A 20,762-nucleotide genomic window follows, 5' to 3' on the forward strand; every position below is an offset into this window, starting at 1 on the left:
TTCACATCAACAAGTCCATCCCACAAGTGGGATTCACAAGCTCTGGGTTTTAACACTTAACCCAAAAACCAAGCTAATACAAGGGAAATCTTTAAATTCCATTACCATTACACCGACCACTGTAATATCTTTGCCAAGAAAATTCCATGGTCAATATGGTATACCGGAGTCATGAAGAGTTGGTCATAACTGAGTGACTGAACAAACAAAACACCTGCTTGTATTACCTTACTTTTTGGTCACCATAAAGACATGCTTTTATCTCAGTGTTGAGCTTTCAATATACTTAAAACCTCCAGATATTATCCGTATGAAGTGTTTTTCTAGAAACATCTTATTTATTCTGATCTTACGTAATAAATCTACATATTGTCCATTTCTGGTTCCTTTAAGAATACCATTCATTTTATATTTGGCATAAGATACATACACACAGACACATATGTTATAAATATATTGTTCAACTCAATTCCTTAATGATGGAGAAAGTTTTGACAAATCATAGTACGTGAAATAGAACATAACTATGGAATGTTAGGTCTTTCATATCAAAGCCTAAAAAAGAAAAGAATAATTCAGCACTTTTAATAGGTTAAGCAATTATTTGTCTAATACAATAATTCAGTAAGAATATTAAAAGAAATTCTAAGCAAGATACAAGCTTTTATGAGGCAATTTATTTTTTTGAATTGACTGGTAAGATTGCCATGAAATGAACCATTATTTTCTAAAAACTTTGAGCTCTTTTTGAAACTAGAGCAGTAATTATTAGTAATGAACAAAAACTGTTTCAGAGTTAAAGGTTAGATTCAAATCTATATGTAAGTTCACTATAATTTCCAATCTAAAACTTTCCTATTTTAATTATAAATAAAAATGTGATTAAGAGTGAGAATTCATGGGGCAGCTAGGTGGCACAGTGAATCGAGCACCAGCCCGGGAGTCAGGAGGACCTGACTTCAAATATGGCCTTGGAAACTTAACACTTACTAGCTGTGTGACCTTGGGCAAGTCATTTAACCCCAATTACCCTGCCTTCCCCCCTAAAAAAAAAGAGTGAGAATTCTGGGAAGGTGGCAGAGTATGTCATAAAATTTCAAGCTCTCCAAGTTTCACCCACAAACAAGATAAAGTAGGGACCCTGGGAGAAAACAACAATAAAAATAAACAAGAGGGGGTAGAGCCAAGTTGGTAGAGTTAAAAGCAGGGACTTTCTTGATCTCGCCCACAAAACCCTCCAAATACCTGTAAAAAATTATTCTAAACAAATTCTAGAGCTCCAGAACCGACAAATAAGAGAATGAAACACATTTCCAGCCCGACAGCCTGGAAGGCTGACAGGAAGGGTATATCCCACCAGGCAGGCAGAGGAGAACAGTTTTATGTGGGCAGCGCAGGGTGCAGAGCAGATATCAGGGGACCGAAACACTGGCAGTTATAGCAATTTCCACACTTCTCAACCCACAAACACCATGAACAGCATGGAAAGTCAGTTGGTGAACTCTGTGGGACCTGGATGAAAGAGAATTGCATGATCTGGCACCAGGCCGGATGTGACAGATGATGGTGTTGGTGGTAGCAGCAGCTGCTTCTAGAGCTATAGGCCTACAGATTGTGGGAGATCCAGTGGTTGACACAAAACCATAGAAACCTAGGACATTATACCCATCCCCACCCCCACTGGAAGCAGAGTCCTGCCTTGACAGGGAGTTAGAAAATCAATTATTTGGCAGGGAAGATGAATAAACAGTCAGACTATAGAATCTGATTTTCATGACAAAAATGAGGATTAAAACCAACAATCACCTACCCAGCAAAACTTCAGGGGAAAAAATGGACATTCAATGAAATAGAGGACTTTCAAGCATTTGATGAAAAGACCAGAGTTGAACAGAAAATTTGACTTTCAATACAAGAAGCAAGAATAGGTATACAGGAAAGAGAAATCATAAGGGACTTATTAAAGGTGAACTGTTTACATTCCTACATGGAAAGATGATACTTATAAATTATGAGACCTTTTTCAGTATTAGGGTAATTGGAGGAAATAGATAGATAGGTGTGATAGTAATGGAATATAAAGATCCCCCTGTATTGGCTTGGTTTTCAAACTGATTGTGTTAAAACCCAGAACTTGTTAATCCCACCTGTGGGATGGACTTGTTGATGTGAAAAGAAAGTCCTGAACTGGGAGGAGCTGGTGATGTAGATTTGGAGAGACATGAGAGAGAGGCAGAAGAACTTTTTTTTGGAAGCAGCACCCTTGTGGAGTCAGACAGAAACTGAGAGGATTGCTGAGGGCCACTTTGAATTGCCCTGGACTTTTGAGACCTGCCCCCGGAGCTGCCAAGGACTGAGGAGACATGGCTGTTTTGCTGGTACTTTGTCTGTTTTGATGTTGTTTTGCCACATTTGTCCACTGCTGAGAGACAGTCCTGTTGTTGAAGAAGTCCTGGAACCTGGCTGTTGGCTAAGAGCTCCTGAGACTGTCCTGCAGACAGAGAGTGAATACTGTCCACTGGTGAAGGACAGTGCTGTTGTTGCAGGGGTCTGGGAACCTTTCTGTTGGTTCAGAAGCCCTGAAGAAGGATTTTCTTGTTGTATGTTTACAGAAATCCTGGGAGAGGGCTTTGCTAATGTTTTCAGGGGTTCTAGGACTGTTCTGCAGAGAGAGGATGAATTAATGAAGAGACTGGCAATGTATCTTGTGGCCTTGCTAAGCCTTGTCTCCCCAGGAACTAAGATTGCTGAGAACTTGCCTCAGTCAAGATGAATAAAAGACCTCCATTTGGGTATTAAGTGCTATGCTTAAACTTGTTGTAACTCTGGGGTAGATTCAATTGTGATCCAGGGGTGGGGAACTTTTGACCTTTTTGTGTTCTATGGTTGAACAAATGAATGTACTTTACTTAGATTGGAAACTAATCTCCATTTGAGAAGAGGGGCTTTGTGATGGACCAAATGAAGGCACAGCCTAGGGCTGGAGTAGTATTTAGAACAGGGACTTTGTAATTGATTGAATGAATGGAAGGTCCTGGGGTGGGGTAATACTTGGAGATTATTTAATCACACTTAGTAAATGCTGTATTTTGAATGATGTCATATATTGACCTTCTCTGTTCTTAATTTGTCACTGAATAAAATGGAGAGCACCTATGCTGGTATTTTGAACCTTGGGAAGTTGCCTTTCCTTGACATTACATTACATTAGGTAGATAAATAGATAACACAGGGTGAGTTGAATATGAAGGGATATCTAAAAAATAAAATTAAGGAGTGAGAAAGGAATATATTGGGAGGAGAAAGGAAGAAAGAGAATGGGCAAAATTATCTCACAAAAAAGAGGCAAGAAAAAGGTTTCACGATGGAGGAAAAGAGGGGAGAGGTGAGAGGGAATAAATTAACCTTATTCTCATTGGATTTGACTTCAGGAGGGAATAACATTACACACTCAATTAGGTATCTTACCCTATAATTAAGGGGAAAGGAGATAAGGGGGGATTGTAGATGATGACAGAAGGTTCAAAAGACTGAGGGATCATCAGTCAGAAGCAGTTTTGAAAAGGGACAGGGTCAAAGGAATAAGCAGAATAACTAGGAGGCAGGATAGGATGGAGGAAAATAGTTAGCCTATTACAATATAACCATTAGGGAAGTGATTTGTATAAGTACACACATATAGCTTATATTGAATTGCTAGCCTTTTCAATGAAGGTGAGTGAAGAAGGAAGAAGGGAGAGAATTTGGCACTCAAAATTTTAAAAACAAACATTAAAAATTGTTTTTATGGGCAGCTAGGTGGCATAGCGAATAGAGCACCAGCCCTAGTCAGGAGAAGCCAAGTTCAAATCCTGCCTCGAGCAAGTCACTTAATCCCAATTGCCCAGCCTTCCCCCCTCAAAAAAAATGTGTTTTTATATGTACTTGGAAAATAAGATATACAGACAATGTGGTATAGAAATCTATCTTGTCTCAATTCTCTGTATATTTTAGAAATGAGTCCTTTATCAGACATAGGTTGTAAAAATTCTTTCCCAATTTCCCACTTCCCTCTTAATCTTGGTTACATTGACATTGTTTGTACAGAAGCTTTTCAATTTAATGTAATCAAAATTATCCATTTTGCATTTTATAATGCTCTCTAATTCTTGTATGGTCATAAAGTCTTTCCCTCTCCACAAATCTGACAAGTAAACTACTCCTTGCTCTCCCAGATTGCTTACAGTATCAGCCTTTATATCTAGATCATGCACCCATTTAGACTAAATTTTGGTATACGGTGTTAGATAATGTCTATGCCCAGTTTCTGCCATACTATATTCCAGTTTTCCCAGCAGTTTTTGTCAAATAGTGAGTTCTTATCCCAAAAACTGGGGTCTTTGGGTTTATCAAACAATAGATTACTATAGTCATTGACTGCTGAGTCTCAAGTGCCCAATCTATTCCATTGATCCACTACTCTATTCCTCAGTAGCAAGTAGTTTTGAGGACTGCTGCTTTATAATACAGCTTAAAATCTGGTATAGCTAGTCCACCTTCCTTGGTGGGAAGATGCCTGCCTTTGAACCCAGGTGACAGTTGGGTGTATTCAAACAGGAGCTGGACCCATGGAAGAGGAACCATGGAAGCTGAGAGCCTGCCTCAAGTCAACATGAAAAGACCTCTCCTTGGGTATTTAATGCAAACTGAGAAGATCATGATTTACTGTGGACTAGGGGTGGAGGACTTTGTACTCTGTATCCTGTACCTTTTCAGGATGATTGAAACCTAATTTCCAATTAAGAAAGAAGACTTTTTGATTGAGAGTTTAAGACAATGTGACCAAAGGGTGGAGAACCTCGACCTTTGTACTTTGTGTCCATTAAGAAGGCTTGCCTCCTTAAGGATGATTGAATTAAGGACTTACTAAACAATTGAATTACTAAATTAATGTTATCTTTTGCTTAAAACTATGTGACCACTTTGCTGAAAATGATGAGGCCACTTTAGTGATAACTTGTTAAGTAATAACATTGTAAATGCTGTATTTTGATTTCTGTGAGTGTTTTGCTCTAATTTACTGCTGAATAAATAGAGAGTTCACTATACCACATAATTAGAGCCTGAAGCTGCTCACACCAACAGTCCTCTGGAAAGCTGCTCATGCTTGGCTTTAGAAACATAAAATGGATTATATTAAATTAAAAAAGATTTTGTATTAAAAAACCCCCAATGCGACCACAATAGAAGGAAAGTAGAAAGCTGGGAAACAATTTTTACAGCAAGTGTTTCTGATCAAGGTCTCATTTCTCAAATATATAGATATCTGGGTGAAATTTATAAGAATACTAGTCATTTTCCAACAGATAAATGGCCAAAAGATATGAACAGCCAGTTTTCAGCTAAAATAATCAAAACTATCTATAGTCATATGAAAAAAAATGCTGTAAATCACTGAGAAATGCTAATGAAAACAACTCAGAGATACCACCTCACACCTATCAGACTGGGTAATATGACAGAAAAGGCAAATGACAAATCTTGTGGAACATATTGGAAAATTGGGACACTAATACATTTTTGGTGGAATTGTGAACTGCTCCAACCTTTCTGGAGAGCAATTTGGAATTATACTGAAAGAGAAATCAAACTGTGCATTTATCCACATCCAGAGAAAGAACTAATGGAGTTTGAATATAGATTGAAGTTTACTATTTTCACTTTTTTAAAATGATTTTTTAAAATTCTTTTTCTTCTTTTACAATATGACTAATAGGGATATATGTTTAACATGACTGCATATATATATATATATATATTTATGTATGTAAAATAACTATATCAAATTGTTTACAGTCTTAGGAAGGAGGAAGAAAATTTGTAATTCAATTTTATATACAAAGTGAATGTTAAAACTTCTCTTTACATGTAACTGGGAAAAAATAAAATATAATCTACAAAAAAAAAGGCTATAAGTTGTAGATAAGTTTCCAGTTTATATCAGTAGAGGGAGTTTCATCACTGGGAGTTACCCATATTAATGAAGTAATAGGTTCGGAGCCCAAAACAAACTTACCTAACCAAACTGCAACTCATATGTGGACTTACCTTGTGGCTTTGGAATTGCAGCTGAATGTGGGGATACTTTAATCGGTGCTTTTCCATTTATTCCCTGAGCCTCATCACATACATTCTGATTAACTGGTGTGTCAGTCTTGCTTGATGAGCAAGGAGATGAAACTACAATGATCTTTGGACAGGAACTGCTGCCTAAGGAATTATAGAAAAAAAATGGGTTGAAAATCATTTCAGCAACATACCACATTCTTATAGAACTTTTCTTCTGTTCTAACCAAAACAGAAATAATCATGGAGTCATGGTAATGTCAAAATATAACTAGGAGACACTGTTTTTCCAGAGTTAAGGTCTAGCAAGCCAGCAAAGTGGGCCATGACCTTGGCATAGCAACAATCCTTTGCACTCATACTCTGGATGATCTCAGTCAGAGCAAAAACCCTAGTACTGCTTTGACCAGTACTAGGTGTTCTTTGAGCTCAAACAAACACCTACTACTGCCAGGGCCCTGGCAAATGTCTCTAGTTCCACTCCTTGCTCACAAGTCCTTTCTTTCACTAAAGAAAATAAACTTCTGTCCAAGTCTCTGGATAGTTTTTTCTTTTCTACTCTGATTGGCTCCAGGCTCCCCTGGCCAAGAGATTCTCAGTCAAGCTGACAGAAGAGAGACACAAGAATTTGATATTAAGCTATTAGGATATAAAAGTTACTAAAACTTAAAAGAAACATTTCATATATACTACCTTTTATAACAAAGTTTCTTCATAAAGATTCCATCCCATATTAATGATCTGAAGACCAAAAAAAATCATATCCTAATAGCCAATTCTAAATGAAGAATATTATGTTTATGGAACAATGTAAAAAAAAGATTTAACACTAAAGGACACCGTGCAGCTGATATAAAATGTGTCAAGACAACAGAAGATTGGATGGGATGGCAGCCTCTAAGACACTAATTTCCTTTCTTAGCTTTCCAACAGCCTTCAAAATAACCAGCCAGCCTATATAGTCAGTTATAATTACTATATATTCAGAACTCAAATGAAAAAACAAACAAACAGAAATATACTAAAATAGGGCAATTCCTGAATAATTATTTAATTTCTGAAAACTACTCCCATATATTATTCTCTTCCACAAAACTTCCACTAGTTTCACATACTATTCAAGAAAAGGTAAAGATTGCCCATATGATATGAAGTGCAGAAATTATTTTAAATGGTAATACCTAAATGTTCTGAATAGCAAGTTTGAGAAAGAAGGTGAGAAATAAGTACTCTGTTCCTTAGTTCCCTTCTCTTTGAGACTTCATATATCTCCAAGTGTTCAATTACTATCTCTATACAAATGATTTATAAATAAGTACATACAACTCAAATCTCGCATCTAAAGGCTAATATTAGCAAACTGCTTGGTTTATATACATCTTCTCTATTCCCCAAACTTATCACTTCCACCCAAATTATGTTTCTGTATGCAAGTTACCAGTCTTTTGGTTCATAAACAGTTTGATTCTTGTAAGGAGGGGAAAATATTGAGGGCAGAAAATGAATTGGGTAAAGAAAAATGATTAAATCAACTTGCAAAAGATGTAATGTACTGCCTCCTTTAGAAGATGAACACAGTTTATTGAGTGGAACAGAAAAATACCTACGTGCAAACAAAAATCCACTTATTTTAAAATACAACTCTTCAGAAAGTTTTCCCATTAAAATAAGAAAGGCATTCACCATGATGAAGGATGGTTCTCTGAGAGAGAAGGGGAAAGGAATTTTAGGTAAAGTAAAACCAAAAGATATTGGTTAAAAAACATTTAAAAATTAAAAATAGAACCAAATGTGAGTGGTACCAGATGATACGAGGACCAGATAGAAATGAGAAGAACTGTTAAGGTAGAAAAATGACTGAGATAACAGACTATAGGCAACTGTTTTTAGGGAAATTAAAATTTGTAAATCAGACAACCAAATAAACATGTGCAACCGTAGGAAGATTAGGGGTTGTTGATTTTATAACTGACAGTAGGATTTAATAAGTTTTGCCTGATTAGAGAAAGAAGAGTCACTTATTACAAGGACGATCTGATGACGCCATCAGAGACAGTGACATAAGAAGGAGAAAGAAGGCAACCAGACTAGGAAACAAAGCAGTTGGGAGCTGTGTGAAAGGACACTAGCAGAAGCAGTTAGCTGTTGTACTGGGAAGTCTTATTACAGAAGAATCATCACTTTGGGATTGGTTATTTACTGAACAAGAGCTGTATTCATACTTAAAGCTACTTTTCTTTAGGACCATCTAGAGTTTGAGAAAGGTGAAGACTCTTAGAGATATATCTGATTATTCTTTTCTCATCAACTCTGCTTTGGAAAGGAAAAGCACAAGTGGAAAGATGGGATTCTTTGCTTTATAGCTTTATAGTAGGCTGATTGAACAATAAAGTAGCCTGTTGAATAAAGAGCTGGCTAGGCTTGTTTGCATTAGAGAGTCTACCGGAGGTGCTTTGCTGTGTGCTCTAAACTGTTAAGATACTGATAGATGATTGAATGATATAGAATCCTGTGAAATGAAGAGTTGGCTAAACTTGTCTGCATTGTCCAGAGGACCAACCTGAGAAATTCTTCAATTTATTTATTTATTTTTTGGAGGGCCGAAGGCAGGGCAATTGGGGTTAAGTGACTTGCCCAGGGTTACACAGCTAGTAAGTATGTCAAGTGTCTGAGGCTGCATTTGAACTCAGGTCCTCCTGACTCCAGGGCTTGTGCTCTATTCACTACACTACCTATCTGCCCCTACAATTTTCTTAAAGTAACTGTTTGTAACTATGACAGTATGATACTTTTCAAAAGGGTCTTTGAAAAATGATTATCAGTTAAAAGAACTTATCACTACATCACATTAAAAGAGAATTAAAGGGCAACAGGATAGTAGTGAGGACTAGAAGGGAAGATAGTGGAGTAGAGACTTCAGATGCAACAGATTATACCTGAATAGACCAGAGAAATCAAGATCTGCAATCCACAGTTGTTCCAAGCACATATTCTCATTTCTGTACTTCCCAGCTAAGTTTCTATAAACGTGCTCCCATTATCTTCACAGGAGAAAGAATATGACCCAAGTATATGTGTGGACTATAATTTTTTTTTATCATTACTGAATTTACATTAGGTTGAATAACTATGAAGTTATAATAATATCTGCTATTGTCTTATCATTTAGTAAATATTGCTTGTTTCAGAATTAATGGTATCATGTGACAGATTTTGTATAAATTAGAAAATCACTGGTGAAGACTCAGGAATTATAGTTGCAAATAGTGTATTCTTCACCTAACCTCTACAGAGTTATTCATACAGGACCCAGACAGTTTGAATCATAAATGGCATGACACCAGTCCATCTCTGGGAGCTCTAGATCTGCAAGTTGGGATGAGGAGAAATTCAGGGTCACGCCCTAGCAGCAATACCAGAGAAAGGCACTACCTTACTCCCAATTATCTAAGTTTGTAATTTAAAAAACATTCTTAATTGTTCCCTTTCAAATACTATTTGTTCCATATGAAAGAATGGAAAAAAAGCATTGGTTAAGTGTTTACTATGTCCCAAGTACTTGCTAAGCAATGGGGATTCAAATGGAAAAAATTAGTCCCTGTATACAATTTCTTCCACATGAAGTTCCCCAAAGGGTATAATTGAAAGGCCTAGAAATTGTAAGGGTCAAGCAGACAGTAAATGTTGTAGACTGATGAAAATATTCAACATTCATAAGATAGGAAAATATGCCATTTTCAAAACCCTAAAGATTAGAATTTGTGTAGTTTTAATATTTTTTCCCTGTAGAAATATAGCAATGGTTACATTTCAAGGCAGGAAATGTTTTTTCTTCTTCTCTCATATAACTTACTCAGTAATTCTTTACTTGATATCTCCTAATGGCAAAAAGAAGGATAACAGAATTCTCTATTTAATTCTACTATTATGAGTCTAAGAAAGCTAGGATCCTACTAATATATTCTAGAACACAACTTACCAAGCTGGTCTTCCTGACTCCAGGTCTAGCACTCTATCCACTGTGCCACCTAGTGGCCCAAATGTATGTGTATATATATGAATGCATGTGGGTGTAAGTGTAGGTTGTACAGGGTATGCCTATGCAAACAGAGAGAGAAAGAGGCAATGTGGCATAATCTTGGCCTGAGAGACAGGAAGACCTTTGTTCAATTCTTCCCATATGATATATACTGGCTATGTGACACTGGGCAAGTACGTTAGCCACTTAGGGTCCCGAGGAAACTCCCAGACCCTGAAGTTGTAAAGAAAAAGTCAATATACTATGGTAGAAGTTTCCTCATTCTCATCTGGTATACTCAGAATACCAATGAAATCACAGATTTAGCCCATATCTCTAAACACACACACACACACACACACACGAATATTGTGTGTGTCTGTATATGTTTACACATGTGTGTATATACACAAATATATGCTTATAAATGATAGCTAGGTGGTACAGTGGATTGATCTCTGGACTTAAGTCAGGAAGACCTGACTGGAATACAAAATGCGAGGAGGAGGATAACTTGAAGCAGAGAATTAGAGAATTCTAAAGAATCAACTAAAAAACTAGTTGAAATAATTAACTATAGGAAAATTACAAGATCTAAAATAAAACCACATAAATCATCAGCATTTCTACATATTACTAACATAGTCCACCAGCAAGAGATACAAAGAGATTCTATTTAAAATAACTGTATATAATATAAAATACTTAGAAGTCTACCTGCCATCACAAACCCAGGAACTATACAAACATAATTACAAAACACATTTCACACAAATAAAGTCTGGATTAAACAATTGGAAAAAATATTATTTGCTTGTGGAGAGGCAAGTAAATATAATAAAAATGACAATTCAACCTAAATTAATTTATTTATTCAGCACCATGCCAACTAAACTACTAAAAATGTATTTCTCAGAGCTACAAAAAATAATAAAATTCATCTAGAAGTAAAAAGGTCAGGACTATCAAGGGAATTAATGAAACAAATGTGAAGGAAAATGGCCTAGCAATACTATAGCTCAAAAAACCATATTATACTGTATTATAAAGCATTAGTCATCAAAACAATCTGGTATTGGGTAAGAAACAGAGATGTGGATCAGTAGAACAGAGTAAGTACACAATGCACACCAGTAAATGACCATGGTAATCTATTGTCTGACAAATTCAAGAGAGTTCAACTTCTTTTTTTTTGGTTGTTTTTTTTTTTCCTTTTTTGGAGGGCAATTGGGGTTAAGTGACTTGCCCAAGGTCACACGGCTAGTTTTTGTGTTAAGTGTCTGAGGCCAGATTTGAACTCAGTCAGGTGCTCCTGACTCCTGGGCCACTGCACCACCTACCCACCCTGAGAGTTCAACTTCTTGACAAAAACTTCTTTGACAAAAACTGCTGGGAAAACTGGAAAGTCACATGGCAGAAACTAGGAATAGACTAACATTTTGCAATACTGAGATGAGGTCAAAATGCATATATGACTATAGGAAAAGACCAGTGTTTACTGAATAGTACAGTGATATAATCAGATCTGAATATTTAGGAAAATCACTTTAGTGGCTGAAGGGATGAATAACTGGGGGAAAAATCATTACTACAACATTATTTTGATAAAAATCTAATTTGCAAGATACATAGTTGAGTGCTATTCTTAGTTATCAAAGACGAACAAAACGACACCACTATGTCAAGTTACAGTGTGACCAACTGTGGCTAACCACATAAACCTGGAAGACTCTACCACAGATCAGACACAAATAGTTCATGTTCATTTGAGGCAGATTCTCTAAATTTGAGCATCTTGCATTTCTTTTGAGCTACTGCAATTCTGCTTTGCTCATGGAACACAAGACTTTTTGTGATATGGGTATGCCTGCTGGGTGGTCCACATTGCCAGTGTTTCCCATGTCATGCAATCAATTCTAAAGTTCTTCAGGGAGACCTTGAGAGTGTCCTTGTATCACTTCTTCTGATCACATGAGCACTTGCCTTGTCGTAGTTCTCCATACAATAGTCTTTTAGGCAAGTGTACATTTGGCATTGTAACATCATGGCAAATGCATGAGAATTGTACTTTCTGCTGCACAGCTTGAATGTTTGGCAGTTTAGGTTGAGAAAGAACCTCAATGTCTATACCTTATCCTGTCAGGTCATCTTCAGAATCTTCCAAAGACAATTCAAATAGAAGCAATTCAGTTTCCAGGCATGACCCTAATTATGTTGTCCAGGTTTCATGGCATAAAACAATAAGTCAGAACAACAAGTATCTAGGACGTCAGTCTGGTAGTCACTCAGGAAGGTAGTCAGGCATTACTCTTCTTTTCCACACCTTACTTTGGAGTCTCCCAAACACTGAGCAAGCTCTAGCTAGCTTTCCACTCATTATCAATGTTTACATCCCTGGAAAGGATACTGCATCCTTTTCACTTACCTTTCCAAGGTAAGTGACTTATTCAAAGTATTCAAAACTTTTCCATTTTTGCTGTAACCGATGGATCTATGTATGGACAGTGTGGTGTTAACTGGTGGAGCATCTCTGTTTTCTTTTGTGTTAACTGTCAGGCCAAAATTAGCACAAGCTTGCTATTTTGTTACATCTCAGCTTCACAGGCTGCACTGAGTGCACAATCCTCTGCAAAGAAAAAAATCATGCACCAACTCTCCCTACACTTTACTCCAAGATACATATGGAATTGATTTAAATTACAGGAGTCATTCTCTACTAGATAAATGGTCAAGGATATGATTAAGTACTTTTCCAAGGAGGAAATCAAAGATACCAATTACATGGAAATGCTCTAAAACACAAATAATGAGAAAAATACAAATTAAAGCAACTTTGAAATTCAACCTCTTACCTATTAGATTGAAGGAGATGACCAAAAAGGAAAATTATAATGCTGGCAAATCTGTGGGAAAACAGGCACATTACTGTACTGATAAGTAGAGCTATGACTTGACCCAGTTATTCTGAAAAGCAATTTGGTATTATGACTAGAAATTCATCAAACTGTGCACACCCTTTGACCCAGGTATAAGACTAATAATAGACCAATGCACTCAAAGAAAAAGGAAAAATATAAAATTCTTCAAAAGAGAATGATTTGTTCCACATCAATCAACACTGCCCATAACTTGGCCACTCAGGGCTTCCTGAACACAAGATGATTTCCGTTTTGTTTTGTTTTTTTAATTTTATGTTTACTTTTAGTTTACATCATTCATTTCCACAAGATTTTGAGTTACAAATTTTCTCCTAGTCTTTCTGTTACCCACCACCCCAAAACAGTGATCCCACTATATACCCCCTCCACCAATTTGCTCTCTCCTATATCCTCCACCATCCCCCCTCTGACTTTCCAGTAGAGCAAATGGATCTCTATAGCCCAGTGCCTGTATATCTTATTTCCCAGTTGCATGTTAAATATATATATATATATTTTTAAACATTTGATTTCAAAACTTTTAATTCAAGTTTCTTCCCCTTCCTCCCTTATCACCCATCCTTACTGAGAAGATAAGCAATTCCATATAGGTTGTACATGGGTAGCTATGCAAAACATTTCCATAGTAGATATATTGTGAAAGACTGACTATATTTCCCTCCCTCCTATCCCGCCCCCCACTTGGTCTATTCTCTACTTTGACCCTGTCCCTTTTCAAAAGTGGGTGCTTCCAACTTCCCCCCCCTCAGCCTTTCCTCCCCTCCATCATCTACCCTCTCATCCCCTTACCCCCTACTCTGTTGTAGGGAGAGATATCCAATTTAATGTGTGTCATTCCCTCCCTAAGCCAAATTCCATGAGAGTAAGGTTGACCCATTCCCTTTTGCCTTTCTGTTCTTCCTCTCCATTGTAACAGTTTTCCCTTACATCTTCTATATGGGACAATTTACCCCATTCTGTCTCTCTCCATCTACTCTCATTATATTCCTCTCTCACCTCTCAATTTCATCTTTTAAGTATCATCGGTTCCTATTCAACTGGTCCTGTGCTCTCTATGTTTACCTGTACACATATGTACACACATGTACATACTCACATATGTATTCATACGCACATATATACCATCCTATATAGATGTGAATATGTATGTATACACACATACACACACATATACATATACACACACACATATTTCTATTCCCTTCAACCATTTTCATACTGAGAAAAGTTTCATAAGTTACAATTAATATTTTTCCATGTAGGAATGTAAGTAGTTCAACTTTGATAAGCTCCTTATGATTTCTTTTCCTTTTTTACCTTCTCAGGCTTCTCTTGCTTCTTGTATCTGAATGTCAAATTTTCTATTCAACTATGTTTTTTTCAGCAAGAATGCTTTAAAGTCCTCTATTCTGAGGGCATCTAGGTGGCACAGTGAGTTAGAGCACTGGTCCTAGAGTCAGGAGGACCTGAGTTCAAATCTGACCTCATACACTTAACAGAAAAACTAGCTATGTGACCTTGGGCAAGTTACTGAACTCCAACTGACCTCCAAAAAGGGAGGGAAAAAACAGTCCTTTATTTCACTGAATGACCATATTTTCCCCTGAAACATGATATTCAGTTTTGCTGGGTACATGATTCTTGGTTTTAATCCCAGCTCCTTTGACCTCCAGAATATCATATCCCCAATCCCTCAATGTAGAAACTGCCAGATCCTATGTTATCCTGATTATGTTTCCACAGTATTCAAATTGTTTCTTCTTGGCCACTTGTAATATTTTCTACTTGATCTGGGAACTCCAGAACTTCCTAGGAGTTTTCTTTTTGGGATCTTTTTCAAGAGGTTATGGGTAGATTCTTTCTACCTCTATTTTTCACTCTGGTTCTAAAACATCAGGCCAATTTTCCTTGTGAATTTCTTGAAGGATGACTTTTTGGTTTTTTCTTTGATCACGGCTTTCAGGCAGTCCAATAATTTTTAAATTATCTCTCCCCGATCTATTTTCCAGGTCAGTGGTTTTTCCAATGATATATTTCACATTGCCTTCTATTTTTTCATTCTTTTGGATCTGTTTAATAGTATCTTGATTTCTCATAAAGCCACTATCTTTTACTTGCTCAAATCTAATTCTGAAGGAATGATTTCAGTGAGCTTTTGAGATTCTTTTTCCATCTGGCAAATTCAACTTTTTAAAGCATTCTTCTCCTCATTGCCTTTTTGAGCCTCTTTTGCCATTTGAGTTAGTCTATTTTTTTTAAGGTGTTATTTTCTTCAGTTAGGTTATTGACTCTCTTTTCATGATTTTCTTGCATCATTCTCATTTCTCTTGCCAATTTTTCCTCTACTCTTTTTTGGTTTTCAAAATACTTCTTAATAAGCTCTTCTATGGCGTGTAAGCAATTCATATTTTTCTTGGAAGCTTTTTGGTGAAGGAGTTCTGACTTTGTTGTCTTCCTCCTGTTCCATGCTTTAATCCTTTCTGTCCCCAAAATAGGAACCTAAAGTTGGATTGCTGTGCTTGCTTTGCTTCCTTTGCTTGCTCATGTTGCCACTCAATTACTTGACTTTTGAGCTTTTTGCCACTGTAGAACTCTGCATCCAGAGAGGAGAGCTTTGTCCCAAATCACTGGGGTTTTTGCAGTTGCTGGAGCTATTAGTTGGGTGCCTTCTCTGAAGCTTCCATGGGCTCTGGCACCTGGTCACACACCCCAGGACCTCCATTCTAGATAGCAATCCAGATCCAAGCAGGTTAAAGCCAGAGTGATAACCCCTCTTTGCTTGGTTGCTTGGTCCCCCCACAATCTGCAGGCCAGGAGCTCTGAAGCAGCCACGCCACAGCCACTACACTTAAGCCGCTTCTCCCTGTGGAGGGCAGAGGCTAGATTGCCCTCCCGGACCTCCTGTTCCCAAAGTCCACACTGACCTCTCACTTTGACTTTGGTATTTATGGGTTGATTATCCTGGACGCCACCACAGCTGCTGGTGATCCAATCTCCCGAAGTCCCTCTAGCCACATTGTTCAGGGCTGCCCTGAAGCTAAAACCACGGGCTACTGCTGGGCTGGGCTCTTCTCCTAGCACACTGTGATGAACCCTTCCTGTCAGCCTGCTGGGCTACCTTCAGCAGAAGGTTTGTTTCTCTCTGTCACTTTGTGAGTTCTGGAGCTCTAAAGTTTGTTTAGAGTTATTTTTATAGGTATTTGAGGTGGTTATGGGGGGAGCACACGGAGTTTTCCTGCTTCTAAGCTGCCATCTTGGCTCCCACAACCTGATCTTCTAGAAGACCTATAAGATCCTAGAAGATCAATATTTTGATATTTTAAGTCACACTAAATCACATCTGGATGATGCCTGCCCCAAGTCACCCTCTCCTGACATGCCATTAGCCTGGGAAACTGAAGAGCCAAAAAAGGATATGTATTCAAAGGACCAAAATTTCCCTATCTCCTCCACAGAAGGTATGACCACTGTATTGCATCCCTTTGTAGTTCTACATCACAAGTAGAATACTCATGCAACTACAGAGAAACTCAAGCTTTAGGGGTGGTCAGTTGATTTAGACGATATTAAGACTATCTAGTTCCTGTGATAGACTTAGAAGTTCAGAAGCCTGCTGACCCCATAAAACCTAATGGATATCATGAAAGTTTGGATAAAAGGGAATGAAGCCCATTCCCTTCCAACCCTCAACTCTGAAATACTTCAATGAAAGATGACACTTGATGTGGTTAAGAGTCTAATTAGCCATGTACTGCTGTGTAAATAGAGCTACTCTTTCTTTCTTCTAGAGACTGTGGACTCTGTGGGACTCTTGCTTAACTGTTGCTGCTTCTCACTTTGGCAACTGAAGCCTGTCTTTCCAAGAAGCTTATACATGACTGCCTCTCACACAGGCACAGAGCACATTCCATTTCAAGTCACCATGCCTTTTCACTGTTTGTATTTCATGTTTAGAATTTTGTCCCCTAGCTCATTCAAGTGCCATCACCTTCAAAAGACCTTTCCCAACTCTCCAACTTGTTAGTATCCACTTTATATTACTGATCAATCTTGTATTTACTTACATATGTTCACAATGTCCCCAGTAGAATGGAAGGCCCTTTGGGATACAGTCTTACTTCTATTTTTGTAGATTCAATGCTTTGTAGAATGCCTGGCACTTAATAGATGTTTAATAAATGTTTATTTATCTTACAAAAAAATCTAACCCAGGACCACAACTAGTGCAGGAAAACTAGGGGAAAATCCTAAAGCACAAAATTCACTGGGCCCTGAGAATACTGTGTAGAAATACACAGCCATCCTTCTCCCAAGTCCCCTTTACAATAACTGCACCAGAGATGAGTTCCTCATTCTTAGTGAATATGACCTCATCCTGAGGCATATAATCTTCCTTCATCATATATACTCCTCTCCCCATCCACTCACTCTACTCCAGCAGTAGCTAGTTTTTCAAAAACATAAAAACTTCAAGCTGTCCTTGAGAGTTTCCAAAAAGCTTCTTCAGTTCTTTCCTGAAAGTGTTCCTTATGAAAACCTTTGTTCATTATGAGTGGGGTACAGTCTCTCTCTGCACCCTCTGTGAGAAGGGAGGGGGTCTATCTCAAAAACCAGAGACAGATTTTTTGTAAAGACAGGACAGACCTGAGTCCTGGGTTTCCTAAGAAATTATACAACCTAGGACTCTTCCCCCCTTCCCTGGCTGTCAATCAGCTTTAAACTCTTCAAGAATTTTAAGAATCTCAGAGTCCTTCCCCTGTCTACACTTCGGCATTTGCCAAATAAGGATAGGTACATTTGGATTGGCTATCCCCTATTTCCTTGTTCCTTATCATTGAAGGAGATTTCATGCCAGAATGTAAAGGGTGGGTGAGGAGGGAAGAAGGGAAAGAATCTGGAAATCAAAGTTTTAAAAATAAATGTTAAAAAAATTGCTGTTTACATGCAACTGGGAAATAAAATATATAGGTACTGGGGTATAGAAATACATCTTGCCCTACTAGAAAGTTTGGGAGGGGGAATAGAGATGGTTATAAGAGAGAACAGATTGGGGGAAAGGGTATTCAGTAGGGTCTCTATCTTGGGATGGAGGGTAAGGGAGAGATGGGGAGAAAATCTGTAAGTCAAAATCTTGTGGAAATGAATGTTGAAAACTAAAAATAAGTAAATAAATAAATTTAATTAAAAAAAAAGAAATTCCTGCCACTAAATAAAAGCAAAACTAGGAACTGCATTGGTAGAGAGAGTTACCAAATGAGTTTGCTTTATCACCAAAATCACAGGCTTAATTGATGGGGTACCTGGGGTCTAGGTCGGACCAACTTGTGGAGCCAGTCTGTGAAGTTGTGATTTGTCCTTTCCCGCCCTTGAGTTCTGCCCCTTCCCCCTATCCCATATTCCATCTAGGCAACACCCTTCGACCCCTTTGGTTCTTACTTAATCTCTTCATTTCTCCTTGCCGTTTATCTCCTTAATGACCTGGCCCAAATCTTATCTAAACTATCTAGGCACTCAAGTCACATGCTCCTCTTGGTCAGCTCTGACCTTAGTCTATGCATTCAGCCCTGATAATGGCAGCCCTACCCTTTAAAAGTAAAAGTATGTGCCCCTCTCACTCGCAGGTCCCCTAAAGGACTCTTGCCCGCTGTAATGGCGTATTAATAAACTTTCTCAACTCTAACTCCAATCAAGGCTCAGCTGAATTCTTTCCAGACGCCCTGTTGAACCTATCGGGATCCCGTCTTCACCCCCCCCCAACATAATCACTATCTATCACTTCTTAGTTGTTAACTACTCTCCCTGGTTAGAATATAATCTTCTCAAGGAAGAGTATTATTTTTGTGCTTTTGTTCTTCTATGTATCTGGAGACTTAGCACAACACCAAGTATATGGTACTTAATAAATGCTTATTGATTAGGTGAAACAATTAAACAGTGCTTGCCCAGCCAGCAATAAATGTGCCTGCTAGATGTTGGTCTCATTAACAACTGGACCACATTTTATCTCAACCTTATATCTCTCCTTGGTGTCCAGCACAATGAACACATAGGAGGTATTTAATAAAAGTGTAATGAATTTGACTGATTTTGTCTTAAAATGTCACACGTCCCTCATTCAATAAATTATAGTGGGTCTCTATTGCCTCCAAAATCAAATACAAAATACCTCTATTTGGCTTTTAATTCTCTTCAAAACCTGTGGCCTTCCTTCTTTTCTAAGTATTTACATCTTACTCCTTTCTATGTATTCTGGGATTCAGTGGCCTCTACTATTTCTCCCGCAAGATTCCTTGGCTGAGAGAAATTATTATTTTCTATTATGTTGATAACCCATTATAAGACACAGACTTTTTATTAACTCATTTAAGCCATAGCATCTGTAGGTCAGCTCGTTCTCTGAGGAATATGGCTGACTGATGAGATGTCCCTAACCCTAACATGCTCCTCTATCTTGGGCTGGACTCCAAGCAACTATGAGAGTGAATGAGAGAAGTGAAAACTTCTCAGACTATACCCTACACTGAGTAAGGCTTTTCATGGGAAACAGGCCCAAGTTCCCCTTCACCGGAAATCACATGATTTACAAGGACTCAAAACTCTCCTCACAGACACCTCAGCATAAAATATGCCAAATAAAGACAGAAGTGCTTTCTTAAATGTACATTGGGTGGTCTACTGTTTCCTTGTTCCAGTACTTGAGGTAGATTGCCCCACTTAGATTGAACACCTAACTTCCAGCCAAGGGAAAAAAAGGGTCAGGAGCGGGATGGGGGAGAATTCTGAGTTAGGGCTTTATAACTTTTGCATTTCCTTTTGTAAATTGCTTCTCTTCCCTGACCATTTGTCGGGAGGGTGGCCCTTTCTCCAGATCATAATAAACCATTCTTTTCTGCCTCCTACCTTGAGAAACCTCTGAGTATTATTTGGGTAAGGATTTGTGTTGCACAGTTTTTGGGATGCACACAAGAGCAAGCCTCTGTTTAGAGTGTAAACAACTCAGTCTAGTTGGGCTCCTGCCCTGTGGAAATGAGCCATGGTCCTTGTAACACTCCATTAGACTTTAGAGTTATCCATAGAAGTAGGACCTCCCCGCTGCTCCGGCTTCGACCTTCCCCAATCCATGTAAAAAGGAGACTCCAAACAAATTTTGGAGCTGCAGAACCCACAAAATGACACAGAGAAGCTAACCTCCAGCTGAGGGCAGCCCAGCAGGCCTGCAGGAATCGGTCAGAGCAGGGCTCTGGGAGGTGAACCAAGCCCCACGGCCAAGGCTTTAGCCCCAGGGTGGGCCTGACCAACAGCCAGCCAGAGGGACTCCAGATCAGCAGCAGCTGTGGCTGTTTCCAGATTTATCAACACATAGATGCAAAGGACAAAGTGAGAGGGCAGAGCAGTCTAGATTTTGGGACCCAGTAAGTGGGAGTGCATGGATTTTGTCCCCAGGGCGAGAAGCCACTGAGATCCGTCACAGCCAGCCAGCACCACATGGCAGCTTCAGCTCCTGCCCTGCAGAGTGTAGGGGGACCAAGCACCAGTCTGAGTGCTCTTTAACCTTCTTGGATCTGGATTGTAGTCTAAGGTAGAGGTCCTGGGGTGTGTGTCCAGCTTGCCAGAGTGTGTGGAGACCTCAAAGAGGGCACCTATCTAATACCTCCAGCAGCTGAGAAAACCCCAGCATTTGGGACGAAAGCTCCCCTGGT

The 20,762-nt window shown here is 38.5% G+C and overlaps 1 protein-coding gene across 4 annotated transcripts in view; it reads right to left on the reverse strand.

The window, feature by feature from the left end:
* The window catches only part of FGD4 (FYVE, RhoGEF and PH domain containing 4), a 285,423-nt gene that overhangs the window by 127,405 nt on the left and 137,256 nt on the right, over positions 1–20,762 (reverse strand). For 2 of the 4 annotated variants that reach the window (XM_069094845.1, XM_069094844.1), the window contains exon 2: positions 6,088–6,249. In XM_069094845.1, coding sequence (XP_068950946.1) covers positions 6,088–6,249 — 162 coding nt within the window. The remainder of the gene's footprint in view (positions 1–6,087; positions 6,250–20,762) is intronic. The other 2 variants (XM_069094847.1, XM_069094846.1) reach the window with 1 other exon arrangement.

Source organism: Petaurus breviceps, unplaced genomic scaffold (genome assembly GCF_028583685.1).
Source record: "Petaurus breviceps papuanus isolate PSGF00001 unplaced genomic scaffold, PetGlider_PUasm1.0 221, whole genome shotgun sequence".
NCBI lineage: Eukaryota > Metazoa > Chordata > Mammalia > Diprotodontia > Petauridae > Petaurus > Petaurus breviceps.